Below are 12,294 nucleotides of genomic sequence, written 5' to 3'. Positions count from 1 at the left end.
CAACATCAAGCAGGCATCCTACTGACTTTCAGTGAGATAATTCACGTTTACAGTTAGACATGTGATTAAGTGTATTTTGCAGAACATGAGTGATCTTTTTGCAAAAACTCCAGTTTTCAACAACTTCATAAAGCCTGTTTTGATAAAGTATCTCAGTATTTCAATTCCTTAATTCCATTATCACAGCAAATCAAAACTCTAATTAAGAAAACTAGTAGGATGACTGGTAGCATAAATGAGTAATTTTAGTTTCAGAGATACAGTTCAGCCAAGTAAAGCTTCCCAATAATACAGACTGTTCCAACTATGTACACTGGCTTCTCCACTACATTGAAATTGCACTGCCTAGAAAGTCAACAGCATTCAGAACAGAAGTTAACCATTAAAAAAATGAACACATTGAACGTCGCACTCACAGAAGGCTTTTCTTAACTGATAACCTATATGAATAAATGATAAACTATATGAATAGTGGAGTAACCATAATGCTGTTGAAAAATTGCCATTTCCCTTAACAGCAAAAGTATTTCATATCAATTATTTCCATTTACCCACTCTAGGCAAAACTCAGAACATCCGGCTCAGACACCAAAGTGCACAATTAAAAATGCAGTTACCTTGCATTATCTCTATTGCCATTGAAGACCCAACAGGCGCCTACCAAGGTCTGAATCACCCTGTGGAACTGCCCAACAAATACAAAGTAGGGTAACTATACACCTCCTGTAGGCATCAGAGTTCCATGAGATGAATCCCACTTTTGATGATTGCTAGAGTATTTGCAGTAAAGCACAAAACACCTGGCTTTGTGACATCCTTGAAATTCAAGCCAGGTCTACAAGATGTTTGGGACTTCTAGGATCAATTTACTTTATACTGGGATGCTACAGTGCACCTATGCATGATTGTATACACAGGTAATGTGGCACTAAGAAAGAACGCAGTAGTAGAGAATATTCTGGGCTTTGAAGAAATTATTATTCCACACTCGTGGCAATAGAGATAGCATTTGAATTCACACAGATTAAACCCAAAGGCATGTGAAGTGCTGCAAACGGCAGATGAAAAGTTTAGGTTCCAAAATTTACTGAACCCATGGCTAACCAGGATACAAAATAATGTCAATGGTGATACTACTTCTTTACATACTTTTACAGTAGTGTGTATTTCTGTCCTGAGCATCTATGTGGCACCAGGTCACGTGGAATTGGACTAAGTTCATCAATGGATTTAATATAAGCCAACATATATAGCTGTCACATAGTCATAGCTATCTGCCACTACCGGCTTGGGTTAGCTATGAACAACCAACCGAGAAACAGAAAACCAGCAAGCTACAGGCCTTCCTTATCTAGTAGTTAAAGCTTATTCACAGAGGTTAAAATTTCTGGCCTCTATTTTTATTTGCTAATACATGCTATATACAGATAAAATGGAAAGCAGTCACCAAGTATTCAGCTACAGCAATAACTAACATGTGTCAATACAATTTATGTTTACAATCCACATTAATGAAGGAAAACATGAAGTTTTCCTCCTTCAAAATATTTGTAATGATTTTAGTCTAGCAAATAAACACTATTGACAGACTAAATTTAGTCTTGCTGATTTAGCCCTTAGTATAAGCTAGTTGAATGGTTATGTATGGACAGGTATTACTGATGTGTGGATCCTTTTGTACAACAACCCTCCTCCCTGCCTTAATAAATGGCAGAATGTCACAACTCCTCTGACCAACCTTCACGTTCAATCTCACCTTTGGCAAAGGTTTCTGGAATGCCTGCATTGCCAGCAGAAGGGGACCAGCTGTTGTCCAGTTGTAGTACCTGGGCATGCAAGAGACGATTACTGCATTTTTGCAATCCCAAGGTTTCAATTCACAGAATCACAGAATGTTCGGGGTTGGAAGGGACCTCTGTGGGTCATCTAGTCCAACCCCCCTGCCGAAGCAGGGTCACAATCTACCTAGTTTTTATCATCTGGCAGCTTAAAGCCGTGAAGCCTCTTCAGCACATGTCAAACTCTGGCCTGCACCAGTAACAGCAGACCCACCTTACTCCACAGTGTGTTCACAGGTATTTACAGCATATACTTTTCAAGATACGCAACAGAAGCTAGGTCCTTAGGTAAAAATGGTGTTTGTCATACATTCCTCATGTCCTTACTGTACCTCATTATCATAGCAAGAGCTACACTATTTACAAGCTATTTTCACTGTATTTCCATCAAGGAACTACACAAAAGTTAGGGGCCTAGTCTGTAGTATGCCAAGCTTTTGCTATTATGTGCTGAACATGGGTCAACTCTTGTTAAAAAGAATAGGACAAATACAGTATTATCATCTGTCCAGGGAAGCTGAAGCTCGCATGACATCCAGAGAACATGACAGTAAGATCCTAAGTACTCCTCTCTTCCCAACAAATCAGGAGGCAGGTAAACATCACCATCAAATTCTGAGAACTACTAAGTGACTCACCTCAGACCACAGAGAGGACCAGGTATGAGGCCATAACACACGCAGTACTATCACACCAGGATGCACCAGGCATGCCAGATTTGTATGAGCACTGTCTGTGACTAAGGGTAGCCTAACCTCTAAGTGTATCACCATGCCATGATCTCTCCTCTACTCCGTAACACTGTATGCCAGTTGCAAGGAGCTCTCAAGTTAAAACATCCTGCAAAAAGCTGCATCTGCCATAGACCATAGTGCTGCACTGCTGCCAGCAATATAAACATATGAAATAACAACTTAGCCTTGCAGAAATAGAAGTTTCATACTTGGTAGGTGAAGTTTGACAAGTCTTGAAAAGCAATGCCTTCATAGAGGCATATTAGCAAAATATTCAATATATACACACAAACTGCTGGGTACAGAGTGCTTGCAAGTAGACTGCCATATCCCTGTAAATATTAATTATTCAGACTGGCTCAGGGTAAGCCTTAGCAAGTTCACATCCTACTTAGTTTTTACTCTGCCAACTGAGTGCAAATACACTATTAGCATTTAATGTTAACTTCTTGAAACTCAAATTGTGTCAGATGGAACGGGTCATATGAAACTGCTCTTTGCTCTCAATTTAAAGGAGGAAAGGTAACTAGAAGAGCCTGAATTCACTAGACAGTTGGCTCTTACTGGATGAATCTAAGCTATGAATGCTCAAAACCTATTTTTCAGCTATGGTTAAACTGATCTAATGCACTGAAGTGTTTCTGTTACAACAGTAAAATATTTTTTTCCTGAAATATACTTACTTATTTCCAATCTTAACCACTAGGTTAGGGTCGTCAATGATAGCAGGATTATCCACAAACTGCTGATATGTTACTGCATGTTCTAAGAATTCTTCTGTGGGGGGAAAAAATTACATATGTAAAGCATGCATTTATAGATGTCTGGGATGGGCCACCCTAAACCTCTTAGGATGTCTGTCATGTAGGTTTCACAGTCTGGGTCAGCCATTCATTACTAGGGTGCTGAGATTAGCAGTAATATCGAAACAAGATGTTCAGAGACTCTCAATCTCAGGTGCTGAGGGTTTCTTTGTTCACTGCTGGGTGTCTGTCCTGCTCAAAATACAAGCTAAGTGAAAGCTCAGGGATGGAACGGTGAGGGAGGAGAATCAGGCCTCCAAGCAAGGCAAGGAATTGCTTTAAGTACTTTGTCATGCCTTTCACTGATCCTCCATCCAAGTTAGGAGCAGGAACTAATGGGCTCAACGTATATGTAAACACACAAATGATTGTGAAGTTTCTGGCTGTAAGTCCTACAGCAAAGTGAAAATGTCTATGAATAAATACCCCTTCCACTGGCTGTGACTCCTTTCACAAAATCTATGTAATTTCAAAGTGATTCAGACAACAGTACAACTTCAGTAAATCACAATATACTTGAAGTGTTTTAATAACTAGCTTCTGAACAGCAATCAGTGCAGCATCAAGCTCACATGATTTTAGGACACCATATTATTGGAGAAAGTTGAAGTCTTAACACATTTACCTTCATGTTATGTAGTTAGAAGTTTAGGGCACTGACCATTGCAAATGATTCATCTAAAAGTCACACAAGAAATTGGAGGTAGAGCAGAAAGTCAGGTTAAAGTTTCCAACTCCCCCTCCTAGTGTCCCCATTTACAGACCACCTTTTTCATTCCTGACACTGACAGCTGTGAACTTCCTAGCTAGATACCGTACCAAGCAGCAAAAGTACCGTTAACACTACTGTGACACAAAACGTAGTACTATCAGGAAATAAAAATACCAATAAAATACTTTTTAAAAAGTTTAGTATATAGTGGGTTGTTAAAATGCGTTAATAATAATAAGTACTACAGAAGTCTACTATTTTAAGTATGAAAAATTCTAGGAAACTTATCACTACAGGGACAGTATTTATGTTCTCCACACATTCTTGAGTGCAGCCACAGGAGGGCACTGCTTCCCCAATCTAGGATCCTAAAACCTGGCTGATGGCACATGCCTGTAATTCCTTAAATCACTCTGTACCTTTGGTTATTTCTTTGCTGTCAGTAAGGCCTCCACAGAGAGAAATGGCAATGGAGGGCAAATCTCGAATTCCATCCGAGGTGCTTTCAGCTCCACTGTCAACACCTGAGCTCCCGACAGACTGCGGAGACTGGCTGGCAGACCGTGGCCCCACGTCGCTCATGGTCTTGCTTTGGACATTATCCCCACTGGAAAACAAAAAAAACAGGAATTCAGTCTTCACGTATTCATTCCCAAATTCACTCTCTTCAACAAGCACCATTCAGATCTGACACACACTTAGGAAAAAGAAGGGGGGGGGAAGAAATTTGCTTCGATTTGCCATAAAATTTAAACAAAGTAGTATAGGACTCATGTACCATCAAGTATTAGATTGCTTCTACTTACTTGTCTAAGCTAGGCATGTAGAATTACAGCTTCATTTATTTACAAGAGGTAGGAGAAATAAGAAAATAAACTGTATAACCTTAGTAGATAAAATAATGCTACTATAAGCAGAGTTTATACTAGTAGAACTATTCCCACAGACACAAGAATAAGGAGGGTTGGACTAGATGACCCACAGAGGTCCCTTCCAACCCCTACTATTCTGTGATTCTGTGATTATTTAATTTATATTAATTACATAAACTGATAGCTAAACGCAAATCAAAGGACGTGTATGTGTCATGTATATATATATATATATAAATACTCTACATACAAACTACTAAGATTAAAATTTTAAGAAATGATAAATCACTGTACCCACTTAAAATCTGCATATAGATGAGACCATTATTACAAAGTGCAGGCTCATCACACTGTACTTTCCATTCCAGATTTATATGAATGCATTTGAGAAAGCAATTTTCAATACAACTTTTTTCTCCCTATTACAAACCTTTCTCAGTTTTCTTGAAATGCTAATATTACAACAGTTGAGTTTAAGCAAGAGAAAGAAAACATGCAAGTTACTTTAGTTATTGCTCAATGACTTCAGTCAAATGACGAGAGTATGATGTGGAAAGAGGACTATAAGCGTTATACGTGGCTCTAATAAAGACTGGAATAGGCTGGAAATTGTATGTTCAGGGTGCAGTATTTTCATAAATAAATTTGTCGTTCATCTTCCAAAAATTATTTTCTAGCATTCATATTTATAGGTGATCAACCAAAACAGAACAATATTAGAGCAATAATTTTGTGCTAATACTGTTAACAGTAAGATATGTTCTTCACAGTAATTAGCCAGGACATGGGGATAAATATATCCCAAGGCCAATTGCTCTCCCAGGGCATGCAAGTAACACTCACAAACATCAGCGTACATTACATAACAATCCACAATCAATATATGATGCTTAATTGACCAAAATAGAACATCAGTTTCAAGCACACTTCTCAGGCCCAAATGCAGCGCCTTCCAAAAGCTCTAATGTTCCTCTCTATTATTTTCCTTCTGCTTTCACCTTTGCTTGGACTCTGAAAAAGAGGTCTCATCTGGTTGGCAATGAAGAGTTTTATCTAAATCTGGAAGGTGACAAGAGCTCTTTAAATAGTAAACATAGAAGAAAAGGACTTATACTTCTTGGGGAAGTAAAGTGCAGCAACTTCTGGATCCATGTCAGTGAGGTCATCTAAATAGACACCATCAGCACCAAGATGCCGGCTTCGTTTGTCTGTAAGGGACGGCACAAATAAGCCTATTAATGAGCATTCTCTGAGTAACAAGCCAGAACTGTTATTACTGTTTAACTATTCATTTTAAGATTGAGAAACCAGACGAGTTCTAACACTTTGCAAACTATATTTGTATAAAATGGTACTGCCAAAAATGTCAAAATGAGTTGCTCATATACATCATTCAGACTCTGAATGCACAAAATAGGGCAGCAGAGGACTGGTTTTGAGATACGCTGAAGCCTCCCTAACCCAGATAAAACCACCAGGAATTATAAGTCGACGGTCACTGTAGGAAAACAGCAAAAGCAAAACTTTCTGAGTAGTTCCATAGGCCTATTATCACAGCAAGGCAATCAGAGCATTTAATGTCCAAGAACTAATCTTCAATTCCCCCTTGCAAAAGGGAAATAACACAACAGACTATACTATAGTCACTAATGCACTATACCTGGCTTGTTATGGAGACAGCTGACTGTTTAGCACATTCAGCTGATGATTTGTTGTGTGCACACGCACCACTGCAGGGACCAAGACAACTCTCCTTGGTCTTTCGCTAGTGCCAACACACAGTTGTTGCTGTCCTGTTGTTGCTGGTACATCTGGACGAGTAACCACTCTAAGGCCAAAACTTAGTTTGGAATTCATTCTGAAACCCACAACTTCTCACTGTCCCAGTTTCCAACATCAAACATCCAGAAAGCAATCAGCAAAAAAAGTTATGTAAGGACTGAATAGTAAGCAGAGCAACACTGTCAGTTTTGTCTTCAAAGACAGCAGAATGCGTGAGGAAGGGGCTAAGAAACTTGTGTTTACTGATTAAAAAGCAGCTGCACAAACTAGGCTTATATAGGCCTTACAAATTACAGAATAATCAGAGCTCTAGAACATAGTATTCTTAAGCAAATAAATTTCATGTGAAGATTGCAATCCTTATTATAAAATACCATGGATACAGTGCCCAGAAATAAGAAGTGGAAAAGCAGACAGAGTTAGATTTCACAAATTCAGGACAGGACCTGTACCTCTTAGAACTGAAATTGCTCACGTGAAACAAAAGCACCTTATTTTATGGCAAATCTGTTGCATATGCAAAAGGTGTACTACCACTTTGTATCAGAGTAGAGAGGTTCCACAATTACCAGCAACACATAACTACTCAGAAAGCAGTCAGAGTAGGTGAACCAGCTAGTCTACAGCGTGCTTGTACCACGCTGAATCTGTCAAATATGGATGAATTTGGAGCAAGTTTTGCAGTCTTGCTCATATACACAGAGCTGCCAAAAAACCCAGACTAAGGAGAACCTTCTATCTTACTACATGGCTCCTGTGAACAGTCTGCTGCACAGCTGAGGTTTTGAAGGTTATTTCCAAAGCTTATTCCCTTCCAGATCTGAAAGTGCCTTCAGGACACGGATTAATTTATATGACAATGAGGTGCTTTATCACCATGAAATTTAAAGACAAAATCATACCTATAAAAGTGTAGAATCAACAGCTTTACCTTTCTTTCTGGAAGGGGAATCTGTCTTGCCAGCTGGTTGAGCTGAGCAAGTTGCAGCTTGTTTTATTTCTTCATTGGCAGGCAACGGTGGTGCAGCTGCTCCTGGAGACTCTGTCTCTGGCTTATTTGTTTCGGCTGCTAAGGGCTCACTTTCATCAGCACTTGCTGCATCTGCTTGTCCAAGGGCAGGCAGAGGAGACACAGTGTTAAACTCCTCTACAGGAGCACTTTGGATGACCCGAAAGTGAGTGCTTTCAGAAGGATTTACATCCACCACACTGGGTTCCTTTGCTTTGAGCAGAGAACTGGCCTGTGAGGAAAAATAAACAGACTGCTATACAGAAAAGCTCTTAAAAAATGCAACAGCTGGAGTTTAACCTGTTCTGTTCACTCCAGTGAGATCAGATTCTCAAGGTAACCAACTACACCAGAAAGCCACCACTCACTGAGGCAAGGACTACAGCATACAAAAGACCTCTCTGCTATGCGTTTGCTTGCACAAAATTCATCTGTATCTTGGGCCCAGGAAAGATTTGTTCTGCAATGTGATCTGAAGTCTACATTTCCCACTCACCTGCCCAGGAGCACATCACAGCTCCCACCCTACCATCCTCCCTTCCTGCACAAATCCTAGCTTTTCTTCCAAAGGTAACTCCAACAAACACGAGAAGGGAGCGGACACTGGAGTCCTTACACAATCAGGATGCTCTCAGGGACCAGGACGGGTACACTGTCATTCATCTATACCCCAGATTTAGATTTTAAATCACTTTATAGGAACAATTCTAGATCTTCTGAGTTTGGGACAGGAGGTGTACTTACAGAGGGGAGCTCAACTCCTACAGCAGCAGCTATATAGCTCCTATAACCTTCACGTCATAGCAAACAAACTCTTACATGAAGATCAACAGTATCCAGAGCATAACTCTCAGTTCAGGTATGGCCAGATCAACTCTGAATAGCTTGGCTAGGGACACAGACAGGGACTGCAGAGGGAAAATGATTCTATGATAAGCCTCCAGGAATAAGGTCTGCAATACACACCAGGCTGTGTGACTGGGATAAAAATGAAACACCCGAATCTACTAAGAGGAAACCCTAGATTCTAGACTGGAAATGTCAATTTGAAACTCCTACCTGGACCTGTGCACTTAAATCAGTTCTGTATGTACAGAAAATAGCTCCCAATTTTCTTGTAATATACATGAGGAAAATAATGCAGAGGTGATGAGACAGCTCATCTTTAGCCTACTAATGAAGAGGTCAGAGTTACTCTGAAGAATTTAAGAACTCTGGATTCCCATTCCTGTTTTTGTCACCAGCTACCAACAGTGAATTAAAGATAAATTATAATATTGCCATTGTAACTCTGGTGCCACCACCAGAATTCAGAAGTCTTCCTTCTGAGGAGGATACCCACTTCCCTGGCCTGCAAAGCAGGAATTTTGTTTCTTTATACTGTTCCTGACTCCATCACTCATGCAGCCCTTTCTGCAGAGGAGCCAGCCTTCAGCAGAAGGGGCCAAACCCTGCACCATCCCTGCCCCCATCGCTGCAATACGCCACTGGAACCTGACCTTTATTTCTCACCCCCTGGGGAGGCGTAAGCTCTTGGTCTCCCCTTTCACGTATGAATGCTCTGACTCCACAGCTGTCATAAGGAGCCGGCCAGTACCTGACTGGCCTGCAGTGTAGTCAGCTGCACAAGGCTACCATGCAGCATGGAGACAATGCTGCTGGCACACTACAGATCCTGCCGTCTAACTGGGCCAAATGGCTTCAGGCAGGGAACAGGCACCAAGCCAGTCAGCTCAGCCAAGAGAACAGCAAGCCTGGGCATGCAGAGATACAGAACTGCAGGTGTTTCCAGATGCCTATGTACTCGGGCAACTGATTTTACTTCTTGTGAATCACACTGCTAACACCAAGCACCTAATTTCCATCTCAGATCATTTACAAATTTCAGTGATTTACCAAAGGTTTGATTTTATGTTATTTAAGCTTCTAGCTTTTACAAGACTAGGTCTTAGTTACTTCTTCATTTTCTACTGTATGTCATTGGTGTTGAGAACATCCATGGCACAAGGTACTTTGCCTCCTAAGGAACAAGATGCAATTCTCTTACATAAAACATTGCAATTTTGTGTAAGAATGGGATTGATTTCCTCTTCAGCAGTCCGCAACAGAATAACCACATGTATAAACACAATAAATGCTAGCAGGAATTAATCATATTACGTTGGATACCTTTGCAGCCTGAGGTAGCTCTCCCCATGCCCAGTGCATGTGGGGATTATTCTTCAGTCCACTTCGGTCCATAGGTTTACTGACTAATTCTGAGTCACTTTGAGGAGTAGGAGGGCGTGAACCTGATCGGCTGAAGAAAAACAAACAAAAAATATTACAAAAACAAAACTAACCACAATGCACTAAGCACTTTCCAAACCGATATCCGCCAACCCAAAGCACTGAAAATCTAAACAATCATTAGCCAATTGAAAGCGCGAAAGCATGGAAAAATGGTTCAAACAGTTCAGGATCCTGTTAGACAGGCATTCAGAGGTCTCACCTATTTTTCAGTAAGTGCTGTCACAGAAGTAGGATTTGAGAAGCTGAAAGAGATGGAACAAGAGCACTGGACCTGAACATTTCAGGAGGATTTTTGTTTTTCTGTGTGGAAAGAATGAGGATAGTACCAGCAGCAGTAGATGAATAGATGTTAGTACTGCTATAATGGATGTGAAGTGCAGAAATTGGTCACTCGCATCAACAAGACACTTTATGTTGACTAAGTAATAAATTAGTCTAAGGAATCCAGTTGATTACTTCCTTCTACTAACTTGTTCCGTTCTACTGGGATGAATGTCTATAGGTTTGTGTGGCAAGGTTTTGGTAGCAGGGGGGCCTATAGGGGTGGCTTCTGTGAGAAGATGTGAGAAGCTTCCCCTATATCCAACAGAGTCAACACGAGCCGGCTCCAAGACCTCCTGCTGGCCAAGTCTGAGCCCATCAGCAATGGTGGTAGCACCTCTGTGATAACATAGTTAAGAAGGGGGTAAAAAACTGCAGCAGGAGAGAGGAGCGAGAATACGTGAGCAAAACAACTCTGCAGACACCAAGATCAGTGAAGAAGGAAGGGGAGGAGATGCTCCAGGTGCCAGAGCAGAGAGATTCCTCTGCAGCCCATGATGAAGACCATGCTGAGGCAGGCTGTGCCCCTGCAGTCCATGGAGGTCCACGGTGGAGCAGATCTCCACCTGTAGCCCATGGAAAGGACCCCACGCCAGAGCAGGTGGATGCCTGAAGGAAGCTGTGACCCCATGGGGAGCCTGTGCTGGAGCAGGCTCCTGCCAGGACCTACAGACCCATGGAGAGTGGAGCCCACGCCAGAGCAGGTTTGCTGTCAGGGCTTGTGACCCCGTGGGGGACCCATGCTGGAGCAGCCTGTTCCTGAAGGACTGCACCCCGTGGGAAGGACCCACGCTGGGGCAGTTCATGAAGAGCTGCAGCCCGTGGGAAGGACTCACACTGGAGAAGTTTGTGGAGAACTGTCTCCTGTGAGAGGGACCTCACGCTGGAGCAGGGGCAGAGTGTGAGGAGTCCTCCCCCTGAGGAGGAAGGAGCAGCAGAGACAACGTGTGATGAACTGACCGTTACCCCCATTCCCCGTCCCCCTGTGCCACTCAGGGGGAGGAGGGAGAGAAACAGGAGTAAAGTTGAGCCCGGGAAGAAGGGAGGGGCGGGGGGAAGGTGCTTGAATATCTGGATTTATTTCTCACTATCCTACTCTGATTTGATTGGTGATAAATTAAACTAATTTCCCCAAGTTGAGTCTGTTTTGCCCATGATGGTAATTGGTGAGTGATCTCCCCCTGTCCTTATCTCAACCCTCAAGCCTTTCATCATATTTTCTCTCCCCTGTGCAGCTCAGGAAGGGGAGTGACAGAGCAGCTTTGGTGGGCACTTGGCATCCAGCCAGGCTAAACCATGACAATAGGGAAACCTATGAGAGCTGTACAAAGAATCTGAGCCCTTCGAGTTCAAAAATATTTAACTGTTTGTTTTGCTGACAACCCAATATAAAATATTTAATAATTTATTAGTTAATTATCAGTTTGTAGCATATTTTGAATGTGGTCAAGTAAATAATGTGATGTCAAGTCAGCAATTAATAAATAATGATTCACATTTCAAGGACAAAAGCAAAAATTCTGATGATCTCCTCTGCCTTTCTAAATAACACAGGTCTGTGGAGAGGGACCTGGGTGTCCTGGTGGACGACAGGTTGACCATGAGCCAGCAGTGTGCCCTGGTTGCCAAGAAGGCCAATGGCATCCTGGGGTGCATTAGGAGGAGTGTGGCCAGCAGGACGAGGGAGGTTCTCCTTCCCCTCTACACTGCCCTGGTGAGGCCCCATCTGGAGTACTGTGTCCAGTTCTGGGCTCCCCAGTTCAAGAAAGATGAGGAGCTACTGGAGAGAGTCCAGTGGAGGGCTACGAGGATGGTGAGGGGACTGGAACATCTCTCCTACGAGGAGAGGCTGAGGGAGGTGGGCTTGTTCAGCCTGAAGATGAGAAGGCTGAGAGGGGACCATAGAAATGCCTATAAGTATCTGAAGGGTG

General features: G+C 42.1%; 1 protein-coding gene across 6 annotated transcripts in view; it reads right to left on the bottom strand.

Annotated features, from left to right (window-relative positions):
- The window catches only part of LPIN1 (lipin 1), a 94,164-nt gene that overhangs the window by 27,358 nt on the left and 54,512 nt on the right, over window positions 1-12,294 (bottom strand). For all 6 annotated transcript variants that reach the window (XR_012763264.1, XM_075414858.1, XM_075414854.1 and 3 more), the window contains 6 exons: window positions 9,920-10,049; window positions 7,673-7,982; window positions 6,074-6,167; window positions 4,507-4,694; window positions 3,256-3,349; window positions 1,757-1,826 (listed from right to left, as the gene is read on the bottom strand). Coding sequence is in view for 5 of the 6 variants with exons in the window: in XM_075414858.1 (XP_075270973.1) it covers window positions 1,757-1,826; window positions 3,256-3,349; window positions 4,507-4,694; window positions 6,074-6,167; window positions 7,673-7,982; window positions 9,920-10,049 (886 nt within the window). In the remaining variant the exon portion in view is untranslated. The remainder of the gene's footprint in view (window positions 1-1,756; window positions 1,827-3,255; window positions 3,350-4,506; window positions 4,695-6,073; window positions 6,168-7,672; window positions 7,983-9,919; window positions 10,050-12,294) is intronic.

Source organism: Opisthocomus hoazin, chromosome 2 (assembly GCF_030867145.1).
Source record: "Opisthocomus hoazin isolate bOpiHoa1 chromosome 2, bOpiHoa1.hap1, whole genome shotgun sequence".
NCBI lineage: Eukaryota > Metazoa > Chordata > Aves > Opisthocomiformes > Opisthocomidae > Opisthocomus > Opisthocomus hoazin.
The sequence above is the reverse complement of the archived record's forward strand: the minus strand, read 5'-3'. Positions and strand labels throughout refer to the sequence as shown.